This window comes from Haemaphysalis longicornis, unplaced genomic scaffold, assembly GCF_048455015.1.
Source record: "Haemaphysalis longicornis isolate Haplotype H1 unplaced genomic scaffold, Haemaphysalis longicornis Haplotype H1 scaffold_1, whole genome shotgun sequence".
NCBI classification, from domain to species: Eukaryota; Metazoa; Arthropoda; class Arachnida; order Ixodida; family Ixodidae; genus Haemaphysalis; species Haemaphysalis longicornis.
In genome coordinates, this window is record NW_027526203.1 from 4,062,239 (window position 1) to 4,075,966 (window position 13,728).

The window sequence follows — 13,728 nt, forward strand, 5'->3', positions numbered from 1 at the left end:
CGATTCGCAACCGTCGTCAGCTTTGACAATACATTGCTCTGCCGAATGAGCAGCGCCGCAACTCCTAATTAGCAGACAACTTCGCCGCACAGAGCGCCGTCATTTGTGTTTTCATGCTTGCTGTGCGGCAATGCATTGATAACCCACCCAATTCGCAACTCTGGTTGTAAAACATTCCACTCAGGGCGGCGTCAGTGCACGCGAGGCATGCAGCTCAAGGAGAAACGTATTTTTGATCACTCCTCCCAACACCCCGCCTAGGCAAATGCGTTCATGCAAATCCAAAACGAAAACGAAACTGCCTGCAATCCATAGTAAGTTTCACGAGCCATCAAGCGCCAATCCGAATCCACAACTACCCATCACTACACCATACCATCACGCCCATTGAGGCGTACGATCGCAGCGCCAGTTTCCCCTCTAGTTATATTGTGAGCCGTCACAAGTATGGTGGCTAGCCACCATAGTCACAAGTGCACGTGGCGGCTAGAGGTGTGCGCCGAGACGTCGGCGCGCCGCCGCCGACTGTTCTGGCCGCGCCGCCGCCGCCGACACTAACTGATCGGCGCGCCGCCGCCGCCGCCGCCGACGTATTGTTTCGGCGTGATCGGCGCGGCATTTACGTATATAGAATAAAAATGACTTTTAAAAATTAATCCAGCTTTGTTTGAGATTTCGTGTTTTGTTCAAATTTTTTTTCATGCCTCGGGCATTTTTCAATGTCACGTAGGAGAATAATGAAGCAACAGAAAACAAAAGCAACCCTGCTCTCCGCTCATCTGCGCATGCGTGTCGTCTCTAGCCAGAGCAACGTGGGATTGCCTAACTACTCTTTCGCGCGCAAAATGGCGCAACGAGAAGCAGCGGCCTCTGCTACGGTAGCCACGGCCTCGAAACGCCGGAATGACGGCTTGACGGTCGCGTGTACTGAGGTTGCGGATGGAATCGGCGACATATCTGCAACTTGTTGCGAGGAAGAAATTCCTGGCCCCGATGTGTTTAAGATGCCGATTGGAAGTTTTCGGATTGTTCCTTTGCATTCGAAGGGGAAGTCTAGTTTTGTTTGGAAACATTTTGGACGCCTAGCATACATCACGGGGGGAAAGCAGAAGACAGTTGGAACGGACTACTACTGCAAGAGCTGCTTGACCAACTCCTCAAAGAAGGAAGACTCAAAGCCTTTCGAATCGTAAGTAGCGCTCCTTTGTTTCTCTAAGTAACTGAACCGTTGGCTGGCGCCTCGTAGGAATTGTGAAATTTGTGAGACTTAATACCGTGCAGTGCGCTCCTCAGCTGTTGTGCTCGCGAGACCGGCTGCCGTTTTCGCGACCGTACATCAGGACACCCGTCTAGAGTTCAGAGTTCACATACGTTGAAATTGACGGTGAAATGCGCGCATATCACCTCGCAGGAATTAGCATAGTTTCGGGTTCGGGTGAGGGGGCCGGGGGTGGGGGGTGGGGTGGGGGTTGGCGGAATTTCATAACGCCTACCAAGGCGCCTGCCAAACCGTTTGTTGTGAGCAGCCTAATCGTTTAGTTGTGAGAGTTTAAATAATCGCCTGTTTCCTCCGCAGCTGCAACGTGAAACGCTACGCGAGCACCCTAAGCACGTCGAACATGCAGAGACACTTGATGGATGTCCATAAACTGCAAGACGACTGCAAGAAGGCGGCGACAGTCAAAGATTATTTCCGAATGGTTCCCAGGCGCAATGCGACAACGCCATCAAGAAAGAACTTGCTTGCTAGAGACTTGGTCCTTTTGATCGCCAGGGACCTGCTGCCTTTCAACATGGTGAATGGCGAAGGATTACAGGTTGGTGACAAATATAACACACTCTGTGCATTGATGTTCATTTTATGATATAATATAGGTCTGAACAAAAGTTACTTCATTTCTCCTCTGTAGGACTTCCTCATAAAGTATGAAGTGATCAGAGTGCCCCAAGAGCTCCCTGACCGGACGACCTTGTCGAGATCCGCCTTGGATGATGTTTACCGTGCCATGCACGGACAGGTGAAGAAGATGGTGGCTGAGGGGTCTAGGTTCTGTGCCGTCACATACGATCTGTGGACCGACAACTCCAGGCGGCGATCCTACATAACGTTCACCTGTCACCATATTGACGGTAGGTTTAGCATGTTTTCAGTGCAGGTACCAATAAGCGCATGCCTCAACCCATGTAGTAACTTATGGCGCGTGCTTCCGAAATACTTTTTGAAAGTTTTAATTTACGTTATACTTACCTGAGCTTTCACAACAAGGCGAAAAAACCCCACATGCTTCGGTTTTGTTTGTTTTGTATCTTGAAAAATACATGTATTGTGTCATGAAAGCATTAAATGATCCCATTAATACTGGGCGAGTGCAGCGAACCCTGAAATGTGTTCAGTTTTGTTGAGGAGGTGAGAGGCACGGCCTACACAACTTGCTCATCAAGGACGGATTTGGAAGCGTCCCAAGACTCCACGATTTGCTGGTCAACTGCCGTGACATTGTGAAGACTGTGCACTACCGGGTCTCCGACCTGGAGGAGCTCGCGGACTCGGAACTGAATGCTGCAGTACAGTCGTTGGTCAGTTTTCACCAACAGTTTGCAACGAGTACCCGTCTATAGCGTAAAAATTTTTCGAGGCATTTCTTTTCTTCGTAAAACACATGTGTACAGGTTTTTTTCAGGTTTAATGACATGTGCCGCTTGTGACACCACAGCTGAATGTTGTCCAAATCGCGTTGGATGTAGCGGAACGATTTTTTTAATGGCTGGCCTTTTTTTAATTTGCGGTTCCGGTTTCGGCGCCGCCGGCGCCGCCGCCGCCAACAAAAATTGGCCGTGCGCCGCCGCCGATGAATACCCGGCGCCGCGCCGCCGACGCCGCCGCCGCCGACAAAAAACGACCACCACGCCGCCGCCGGTCAAAACCGACACGGCGCACACCTCTAGTGGCGGCACGTGTCTATAACGGATGCACGCGGAGGAGAAATAGCTCTCGCTCTGGGAGAGATAAACATTACTAGATTTCCGCTCGGGGAGATGCTGCAGGACTCCCGGCAAATTTTGATTTTTCTAGTCATTTGCGTCAAAAGTAGGAGTAGGAGTCTTCGGTAATTGCTAGGCTTTCCATGATTTTTCCAATCTAACTGCACCTTATATATTTAATTATGAACTAAAACAAATAAGTAAATCATTTCTGCGGTAAGCTCATCTAGAGCTTCCTTATGACAGAAGTATTAAATATTAGGTAGCGACGATTATTTACGCTTGTATGTAGTACAGCGTATAGCCGCCAAACGTTAGGGTCGCTGCGGTCGTGCGGTCGGAAAAAGAAAAGCTTGTGTGTTCGAGGTTCGAAGCAGGGTTTAGAAAGACTGTCACAGCTCCGTGAACAAGCGTTTGTTGCTGATTGACGTCATATTTATAGTAAGTTCACTCATTATGGATGCTAATTCCGATCTTACAAGAGTGGAACGTGAACTTCGTGATGCCATCGCCTCTGACGGCCTGAAGGAACAGAACGAAGCCTGCGCTGCTGCCATCAAATTGACAGATGCACTGCCCCGAAGTGCCGGCGGCAGCTCCAAAGACAGTACGTTTTTCCAAACCGAAAAGCTTCTGTCAGATCTATCCGACGAACGCTATCTGTCTGGAAAAGCGGTGAGGCAGAACGAACGGATGGGCCCAAAGGGGGACGACGCCGAAACCCGAAAACTTGTTCACTCCATCCTAGCCGAACGGAGCGGCGAGCTTCATGCCACGAGTAGCGAGGAATGCTGCGCCGACCTCGTGGGCGCTCTGGTCGGTGACCCGCTCTTTGAGGCCAAGCCATGGGTTGGTTCATCTGCCGACAGCACCTCGCATATGGACAAAGTTGAACAAACCTTGTTCAACGCCGTGCGCGGACGTCTTCCAGGCCTGGTCGCGGAAAAAGTGCGCTCGAAGGCCAGAAAAGATGCCACTGTCATCCGCCAGCCCTCGTCGTCGTCACCGGCTGAGGGAGAATACGAGCAACTGGCCCGGTCGTTGGAGGAGCGAGTAGCGACCACGATGCGCTTGGACTCGGAGGACGCCAGTTGCTTCATTGAAGTCTCCAAGCTTGAAGCTAAGCTGCAGGCCTATTCTGCCATCGCGGGTCACCTGCTGGACCAGAACGAACGCCTGCGTCGCGTAGCGTCCGCCGAGAAACTGCACGCGGCGCACCTCGAAGAGGACGTCGCTTCCAGCTTGACCGCTGTACACGACCGCCTCGCATCGCGACAGGAGTGTTACTCAACGCTTCTCACTACCACTTCGTCCCCCTCCTTGAACGCGAAAGCTCACCAAGGAACAGCAGCAGCACACGCTGAGGATTCGACTACGACAGACCTGGAGAGCGCATTTGATGAGCTCTGCAAAGAGCGTCTGCGTGCCGCGGCGGCAAGCACGGAAGCAGTGGGCAAGCGAGAAGCCGAACAAAAAGAAATCGAGGAGCTCGCCGGCGATCTGGCAGTTGAACTGAGCGAAGCGTGCCAGGGCAGCGTGAAGACGTGGTGCATGAACCAGGCCAGCCTCGTCAAGCCAGACAGAGTGCGTGCGATGAAGCGAGAGCTGCTCCGGGAGTTCCATGAAGACCCCGAGCGCTTCCTGAGCCGAGTTCGCAGTGCGGAGGAAGGGGCACACGGTGATTCCTGAACGACTACCCAGTAGTGCGTGCGGTGGTGTGCCTTTGGTGAAACCGGTTATTTTTTTGGGAACAATTAGTTTCCTTTGTATTAGTTTCTTAGTTTCCTTTGTTCTTCACTGGAATCTTTCACAGTGACAGCTGGAATGTACCTGAGGGAGGTCTGCCGAAGCCGTTTTGTACAACTATTAAAGTTGCCTTTGTATCGCCTCTGACATTGTTGACTGGCTTCTTCTACAGCCACAGCTGTAGGGACGGTTTCCAAAGCTTGGTGTGTCAATACACAGAGAACGAGAATGGCACAGCTGGTTTTACCACTCTGAAATGGCAAGCAGCTGAGCTACGTGATTGCGTATGGCAGAACAATTGGGCATCCAGCTTTGTACGTGATGGATACCTTGACGTAACTTTAAAGGGATCATGAATACAGAGTACAACTTTGGTTAATTTGAATAACCAGCTTTTTGTCATTCTCTCAGTTTCATTACAGACACTCAGTATGTTTTTTAACCAAAAACAAGGAATAATCAAACCCTTCACAATTTCACGCTACTCTAGGAATACGAACCACCTCTTACGCAACCCACACTTGGGGGGGGGGGGGGTTGACCAAAGGTTGGTGGAGGTTCCACACATCATTCAATGAATGGCCACAGCCGCTTGTGCAACATGCACTTGCGGGGTATTGACCAAGACTTAATGGAGGCTCCATGTATCATTTGAGGGATGCTGGCCACATTTTATGGAACAAGCCCTGACCTGTGCTTCATGCACCAAGCTAGGATTGCCGGCCCCCTCTAATGCCACACTGCTCCAACATAAACCGGGTGAATCATTTTTGGTCTTGCTTCGGAACATCCACGTTGAAGTGACTGGTGGCTATCACCGGAGTGCGTTAATCGTATTTCACTCATGTGGAGTGCTTCCGCACAAAGTTCTATGTGTCGTATATTTGGGTGTGCTTCAAGATACTATGGTGAAAATTAAGTTCCCGCGCTGTTTTGCACGCCACATATATCTCCACACTTTGTAGCATTGTTCTCTCCCTCTGAATTGGTCTACAAAATGATGTCTTCTTGTCTGATTTAAAGATATCGATAATGAAGTCACCAATGGCTATCACCAGAGAAACCTGCCGTGGTGGCTCAGTGGCTAAGGTGTTGCGCTGCTGAGCATGAGGACGCGGGTTCAATTCCCAGCCACGGCGGCCGCTTTTCTGATGGAGGCAAAAAGCAAAAACGCCCGTGTGTACGAGATTTCGGCGCACATTAAAGATCCCCAGGTCGTCAAAATCCGCAGCCCTCCACTATGACGCGCCTCATCGCCTGCATTGCATCGGCGTGTTAAACCCTACAATAAATCAATCAATATCACCAGAGAAACTTGTCACTGACTAAATATGGAGATGTACGTGGTGTTCGTATGAGTTATGGAGTTTTGACCTTTGCTGTCTATGTAACCCTGCGTCCCTCCACAATGGACATGGGAAGTCCATGCTCAAGCATTTTGTATGAATTAACCGGGAACGTCGTGTAGCTCTTTCATTATTGTCAGTTACTTCAATGGAACATTTTAAAAACAGACTAGAAGGGACTTGCATCGTTTTCCAGTGACCACTTAAGGGTTGTGTTACCATGACCACAGTTTGCCAAACATGCGGCAAACAGCCAGACGTTTGCTTTTGCAAAGCATGTAGTTGCTTTTGTGGCTTAACCAGGCAGGGGCTACTAACCCCACCACCCCTCCCCCTGTTTTCAAAACAAAGGGACTCCGCCTCCCATGGTTTTGGCATAAATGGAGTAATTTGCCTTTGAATTTTGGGGTAATTTAAGGGGGAAGGCTAAGTTTGACTGAGTCACTTTGCCGGAACACATGTTCCAGCTACCAAGGCTAACCATTATTTGACTACCCATTCACCTTGTTTTTGTTTGTTTTTTCTCATTGTTTGATACTGACACGTTACTATTAACAAAGTCTTGTTCTTCTAATGGGGAGTAAATTATTTCTTCCCATAAAATTAAGATGTCGATGTTATCACATGTGAGGGCTCTCGCATTTCGACAGCCACATGGAGCAAATGTGATTGCTGTTCCTTAACCAAATGAATTATAACCTTTGATTGGTTTTTTTATGTAGGATGTTTGGGGTATATAAAAAAGTTGTTACTTAAAGCAAATGGTGTTTGAATAAAGATTCATCTGGGAAAGCCAGATCCGACCTCTGTGAAAAATTACGCCCATCTTCCCGCGAGGGAACCCTGATGTGATGCGACGCATCGGGGGGTTCAATCGGCATTTCCATTGGGTTGATTCTCTAAATCGGGTGCAACGTGTTGTGAACGCGTATGATGCATTCCATCACATGCGGGTGTTCTCATGCGCGGGAAGATGGGCGTAATTTTACTTTTCATGAAGGGAGAGAGAGAGAGAGAGAGAGAGAGAGAGAGAGAGAGAACTTTATTACGCAATAATGCGAGAGTGGTTCCTCAGTCCAGGAGCCCATGTGCTGTCCAGGCTGCCGTAGCCCTGGTCACAAGCAAGAGCTGGTCCTCAGGTCGACAGCTGGACAGCAGTATCTCCCACTGCTCAGGGGAAGGGGACGGGTTCAGGGGCGGAAGGTGCAAGTTTTTTGTGCAGTCGAATAATATGTGTGTCAGAGTTCCTGGTTCGTGGCAGAATTTACACTTATCAGAGTACTGTGTAGGAAAGAGTAAATGAATACGGATGGGGTGGGGAAAAGTACCTCCTTGAATTTGTCTGAGTGTGGTTTCTTGGCTTTTGTTCAAAGATGCGTGAGGACTGGGGAATGTCTGCCTCGTGGTTCTGTAGTATTGGGTGATTTCTTGGCAGGTGAGGAAAGGTGCGGAAACAGCCCCAGTCTCAGCGGCTCGGTGAGTGAGGTCTCGAGCCTGTTGATGAGCAAAATTGTTGCCCGTCAGTGCAGAGTGGGCGGGAGTCCACACAATGTCCACCCGATGGGCAGGCGGATGTTCATTCAAAAGTCGGCATGTGGTGGGGGCCACCCGTCCCGACAAGAGCCTGCGGCAGGCGGCTTGCGAATCCGTCAATATAATCTTGGAGGTGGTTTGGGTAAGGGCGAGCGCAATAGCTAATTCTTCAGCGTCCAGGGAGGAAGTTGTCCGAATTGAAGCGGTGGTGATGAGGGTGTTCTTAGATGTTACCACTGCCACCATAGTTTGGTTATCTGGGTAACTGCCCGCATCTGTGTAGATTACGTCGGATCGGCTGCTGTAAAGTTTTTCGTGGGCTTTGCTACGGGCTTCTCTACGACCGGGGTGGAGGTCCGGGTGCATATTTCTGGGAATGGGGCGCACAAAAATGGACTGGCGCCAAGTGTCAGGGACGGTGACCAGGTGCGTCTGGTCAGAACATAACCATCGAATATTTCGAAGGACCGCGTGGCCTGCTTTGGTTTGGGCAAGTCGAAGGCGTTGACTGGAAAGGTGTCCTTCGATGAGCTCCTCTATGGGTATTGTGGAGCCCCATGCTAAGCAGTTTGGCCGTAGACGTGCTCATCGGGAGACCCAAAGCTTGTTTTGTTGCTTTACGAATGAGGTGATTGAGTTTGTCGGTGTCGGTTCAAGTTGAGACAATATATGGCGCGATGTAAGTGAGGTGGGAGATGACAAACGCCTGAACAAGCCAAAGAGTATCTTTTTCTTTCATGCCTTGGTGCCGGTTGGTGATGCGACGAATCATATGTATTACCTGATCAGTCGCTTTACTTAGGTTGTGAAGTGTTTGGTCGTTTCTGGTGTTGGCTTGGATAGTAAGACCCAGGATCTTCAGGGCTTTAGCCGGTTACATAGTGTGTCCGTCGAGGGCAATCGAGATTTTGTCAGGGTCAGAGTTGAGGCTGTGCTTACGAACTACAATTAATTCGGACTTTTGAGGAGAACGGCGCGGGCCATTGGCTTGGGCATACGCGTTCACTGTGTCCACAGCACGTTGGAGAGTTTCTTGAATTCCCCCAAGGGACTTCCATCACGTCTTCATCGGAAGAATCAAGTCAAGCATGGAGTCGTCAAGCAAAGTCACGCGGAGTCGAATGAGAGCGAGCGCTGACTGAACCGCCGCAGCGTGCTACCCGATTCACAGCACCTGAAGGAGAGGAGACAGCGGAAGAGAGTCGCGCATGCGCGCACTTGCGCACCGGAGCAGACGCGAGCGGAGCGAAGTGCACGCGCAGCTGTTGTTGTTATGCTAATGCGACGGAGTGAGAGGGTTGCACACAGCTGTCGGAGAGAAGAACGGGGGAGAGTTGCACATGCGCAGGTGGTGTGCGGACGCCGACGCCGACAACGACGCAGGAGGGACATGCCCCAGAGCAAGAGATGCGTCGCATCTAAAAAACTGTTCAGACGCAGAGAGAAAATGCTCTCTGGTTTCTATAAACCCACAAATTGCAAAAAGAGAAGGCGAAATGGTGGCGGGCGTGAAATTTCAGTAGCAGAAAGAAGCTTTCCAAATTGTCATCATCCTTACCATTACCACCGTCATATCATCCTCATTGATTGTCTTCACTGTGTTGCCAATGGTTGGCAGTCGGCCAAGGCTGCTTGGGACCATCTTAAGCTTAAAAACGCCGTGCACTTAAGTTTAATTACACAAGTCCCGCCTCCAGAAGAGACGTAACAACGCAAAGTGAGGTGGACTATCAATTACCCGTATTCTAGGCCGCTGATCGGCCACAAATACAGTCAATTCTCTTGTACACAGATAGCCATATGACCCAACTCTAGCTAGCACTCCCATGTGGAAACTTCAAGCTGTTTATCAAAAACATGCCACCGAAGAAACAACAAGACAAAAGATCTCAACTGAGAAACTTGTATCACTCAACAATCAAAACTCGGGTGCTCCGTATGAATTCCCAGCCATGCAATGCATGCCTAAAATTAAGCTCCGCGCAGAAGATTCCCTTCTTTGATAACCAGCGCCAGTATTCGAAGAAGACGGGCTGCGCACGCATTACAAAAGAGGCATAACTCACTCCTCCTTCAACATACCTGTGCGGCAGTGGCTACAGCCGTAGACCCGCGAGGAATCGAAACACGACTGCGTAGTTTTAACAACGTCACCCCGTGGACACATTTTCGCGTTCACCCGGTTTAAGCCTCTGGACCCCTCGACTCACCTCATAGTTCTCGTGTCTTTGCTGGGAGCTTCTACCTACCATGTCCCTTATAACACCCTCAAAAACAATTATCGTCGCCTCCCCAACACGGGACAAAAATGGTGCCGCTCAGGTGACAAAAACACTGGTAACAATGTTATACACTTTGCCAGCTCACCTCCGCCTGTTTAGGGCATAATACGTGACATCTATAGTTTCCTAGAAGCGATGGAAGGCAAAAAACGTTCCCACACGTGTGCTCCACACCCCCAACCCACATAAGCCCAGCTGACATAAAAGCAAATAAACAAACAATCAAAACACGCAAAATAGCCCGTACACCATCTTGAGCTAAGAGAAAGCACCCACGTTGGTCGGCCCCTTTTTTCGGATGCTTTCCCGCTGCGACCTTGTGATACCGAAGAACAGAAAGGGTACGAGCCGTATGGTGCCACTCCGCCCGAGTGGCACCATTTTATTCGCAGCCAATCACTAAGAGTCACAAAGGTTAGTGTCCTCAAAAAAGTTCAGGACAAGCGTAAGATGTCCCTCCTACCGATTCCGCGTCCTTTTGGCAATGAATGCAGATGAAGCAGGAATGCGGGCCGGCTCATCCGCGAAGTTCTTTAAATAAAGCTGAGCGCTCCATCGCATGCACTGGGCAGTCCATGAAAAAGATGTCCGGCGTCGCCAAGCACACCCCACGTTGGACACAGGGGCGATGAGGTTAGATTCAGTTTATAAAGCCAAGACGGTGTTCGGGCTGAATTTGCCCGGATGCGGAACAGTAACGACGCGTTCTGCTTTTCTCATTCCTTTAATAACACAAGGTTGGGCTCCAAAAGGACCTGAAATGATCAGTGATCACCTCCCTTAGAATGCGCCAGTGGTCTGGAATCACTCTCAGCGATCGAGTATGTAAAAGAGCTTGTTGCGGGCCACCTTATCAGCAGCTTCGTTTCCTCGCACACCTACGTGGGGGGAAGCCACTGGAAGCGATACTACGGCCGTTTTCCTTGAGCTGCTGAACAAGACGTAAGGAGCGTCGGAAGGTTCTGTCCATGGGAACTCCATGCATGAAAATTTGTAGAGATGCTGTAAAATGTTAGACCTAATACCACGCGCCGTACTCCAAGCGATTAGACCTTCTTTAGGGCTGCCTCAATCGCAACACACGTACTCTGCCGTTGTGGATGACGACATGTGGTCGAGCCGACGAGCATAGGAAACATTCAAAGCGGGGACCACAGAGGCCGCTGCGCTGGTCTGCAGTCCTCTGTCGACAAAGCCGTCAGTAAATACATGCATGTCTCCATACGCCCGATCAAGTGGTCAAATACTAGCGATCTGGCCTCCGCAACTGGGGTAAATCGCTTCTATCGGATGCCTGGAATGCTTTTGCGCACCCCAAACTCTCGAAAGGCCAAGGCGGTTCCTAGTTCAGCCGCGTCTTTCGCCACTGTGGGCAAAGAAATCTCACGTACTGGTAGCCGCGTGTATACGTGCGAGCTGAGCCATCGAGAGTTTTAGTATACACAGCGGCTAACGTACGCTACGCTATGGTCGGCGGGTACCTGGACCCGATTGGACAGGTGCGCAAAGGTTCCGCGGGGTCGAGCGGCCCACCTCGCCGAGCCCTCGCATTCGTTCTGGTGAGGTGGAACAAATGCGTTCCCTCGCATTCGTTCCGGGCACTGCGCGCGCATCCGTAGTCGGGTCCCGCTACCCGCCGACGCCAGCGTACGCTAGCCGCTACGCTACAACTCCCTAATACTTCCCTGGCATGAGACTCTCCCAGATGTTGCAACAGCAGCCTTTCAGACGCCATCAAGTGGAGGGGCGTAAACTGCGACTCGTCGAGGACTTTTATGTTCAAAGCCCCATGGGGAACCCCGAGAGAGAGAAAGTGTTTTTTGAACAAAATATTTACAAGGCGAAGTTTTGCCTCTCGACAGAGGGCACAGGTCTCGCCGGGGAAGAAAAGAGCATTGAAGAAAAAAAAAGGCAGTGAAAGGGCCATGGAAAATTAAATATGATAACAGGCTATTAATAGGCTATGCACAGACTATATACATGAACACGCAGGTTATATACAGACTATTTACATACACACGCACTCACGCATACACACACACGCACACAAAGGGGTTAACAGTGGGTGGATAGTGGGTGGGGTCTGGCTTTGACAGTTCATGGGCGCGTGTTGAGGCCCGACTCGTCGAAGTACGAGAGGAGCAGCCTGAAAGCCTCTCGGTGCAGCATGAATGGTCCCCGAGGACGCAGGATGTCCTCTGCAGTGCTTGAGCGTAGCCCTCATAGTCCTCAAATAGAGCGGCCATGGTGCCCATGCGGGATTATCCTCTCAAGCGAAGCCTGGCCAGAAGGTGGTCACCTCCAGGTGCTCGGTGCAGGCGCTCCACATGCCGCCGCGCTGTCTGCGTGGCGAGCAGCTGGATGGGCCAGCTTCCGGTTTCCGCCAGTGTGCTGGCCACTGGGGAGTCTCTTGGGAGGCCGACGCAGCGCCGAAGGGCCTTTCGATGAGCCAGCTCCAGGGTCTTCCAATGAGCGTCCCTGACGGTCACCAGGGGGAGTGCGTAAAGAACCCGCGAGGCAGCGCAGGCTCTGTAGATCCGGAGCACCCACTGGTGCGAGCACCCTCTATCCTGTGCCAGGAGCTGGTTGATACCCCTAACGGCGCGGATCATCTGGTCCAGTTGTGCCCCAACGGCAGTCCTCCATGAGAGGGTTTCGTCGATGGCCAGGCCGAGGTAGACGACTTTGCGTCGCCAGGGGAGATGCTGAGATGCAGTGGAGCAGTCTGTCGGGCTTGGGCTGGGCGCGGATGGATTGCGATGGCCTCCGTTTTGGCCTCGGAGAGTCGAAGTACCTTACTCGTCAGGTGGTTCGCCACTGCATTGAGGGCCGCCTGTAGTGCCGCGCGTACCCGCCTGCCGACTTTCGTGGGGACCCGGGTCCAGAGTGCCCCGTTGTCGGCATAGATGGCCATCTCTACCGGGCACCCCAGGGATCCCGGAAGACGGCTGGCAAGGTGCGCCATTGCAAGGTTGAAGAGAAGTGGGCTCAGGACGCTGCCCTGCGGGACACCAGTCCCCACTCTGCGCGGGGCGCTCAGGGTATTGCCGACGCGTACACGCAGTGTACGGTCTCTGAGAAAGCCACTGAGAATCTCTGAGCATCCCCTCCGCTCCCAGGAGGTCAAGGGCACCGTGGATGGTCTGGTGTGGTAGCGCGTCAAAAGCTCACTTGACGTCCAGTAGCAGGAGGTACGCCCCCTCTTTCTTGTGTCGGGCCTGCTCTAGAAACGACACCACATCTGCGAGGGCGTCAGCGGTGCAGCGGGACCTTCGGAAGCCACTCTGCTTTTCGTCAACAGCATCTCGTAGACTTGTTAGCCATTCCAGTCTGCCCAGGACCACTGGCTCCATGAGTTACCCCACCGCTGAGGTCAGAGAGATGGGGCGATTCGAGGAAGGCTCGCTCGGTGGTTTGCCAGCCTTCAGCACTGCTGTCACAATAGCCGTCCTCCAGTCCTCAGGGATGGTGCCGGTCCTCTAGACATGGTTTAAGAAGTCCAGTAGGCGCAGCTGCTGGTCGGTGTCGAGGTTTCGCAGCATGGCATATGTGATGCCGTCAGCGCCAGGGGTGCTGCGCCCCCGGGGGCAGTGCCGCACAGCCTCCAGGAGCTCAGCCAGTGTGATGTCTGCATTGCAGGCCGCTTTAACCCGAGGGTCAGCTGGTCTCCGTGGTGGCTCGGCGAGGGGACGCTGTATGGTAGCAGGTAGCAGCCTGCTCTCATGTGGGCCAGCCCGAAGATAGTGGCCATAGGGACCAGCGTTGGAGGTGAGTGCATCGGGTTAACGCAAGGGGCAAACTGCTCCGCAAGGAGCTCAGCCAGCTCTTGCTCCCTTATC

The 13,728-nt window shown here is 51.8% G+C and overlaps 1 protein-coding gene and 1 long non-coding RNA gene across 2 annotated transcripts; one reads left to right on the forward strand and one right to left on the reverse strand.

Moving 5' to 3' along the window:
* The first annotated feature begins 502 nt into the window (after positions 1 to 502).
* On the forward strand, positions 503 to 2,172 carry LOC144162996 (uncharacterized). The gene is made up of 3 exons (XR_013320816.1): positions 503 to 1,189; positions 1,577 to 1,817; positions 1,911 to 2,172. It is a non-coding gene; the product is annotated as an uncharacterized LOC144162996 (long non-coding RNA).
* A 9,814-nt stretch (positions 2,173 to 11,986) lies between these two features.
* LOC144159228 (uncharacterized) lies at positions 11,987 to 13,242 on the reverse strand. Its single transcript, XM_077690982.1, has 4 exons — positions 13,061 to 13,242; positions 12,689 to 12,912; positions 12,189 to 12,572; positions 11,987 to 12,087 (listed from the first exon to the last, which is right to left on the reverse strand). The coding sequence occupies exons 1-4, from the start codon at positions 13,240 to 13,242 to the stop codon at positions 11,987 to 11,989; spliced, it is 891 nt and encodes a 296-aa protein (XP_077547108.1).
* Between the last annotated feature and the right edge of the window lie 486 nt (positions 13,243 to 13,728).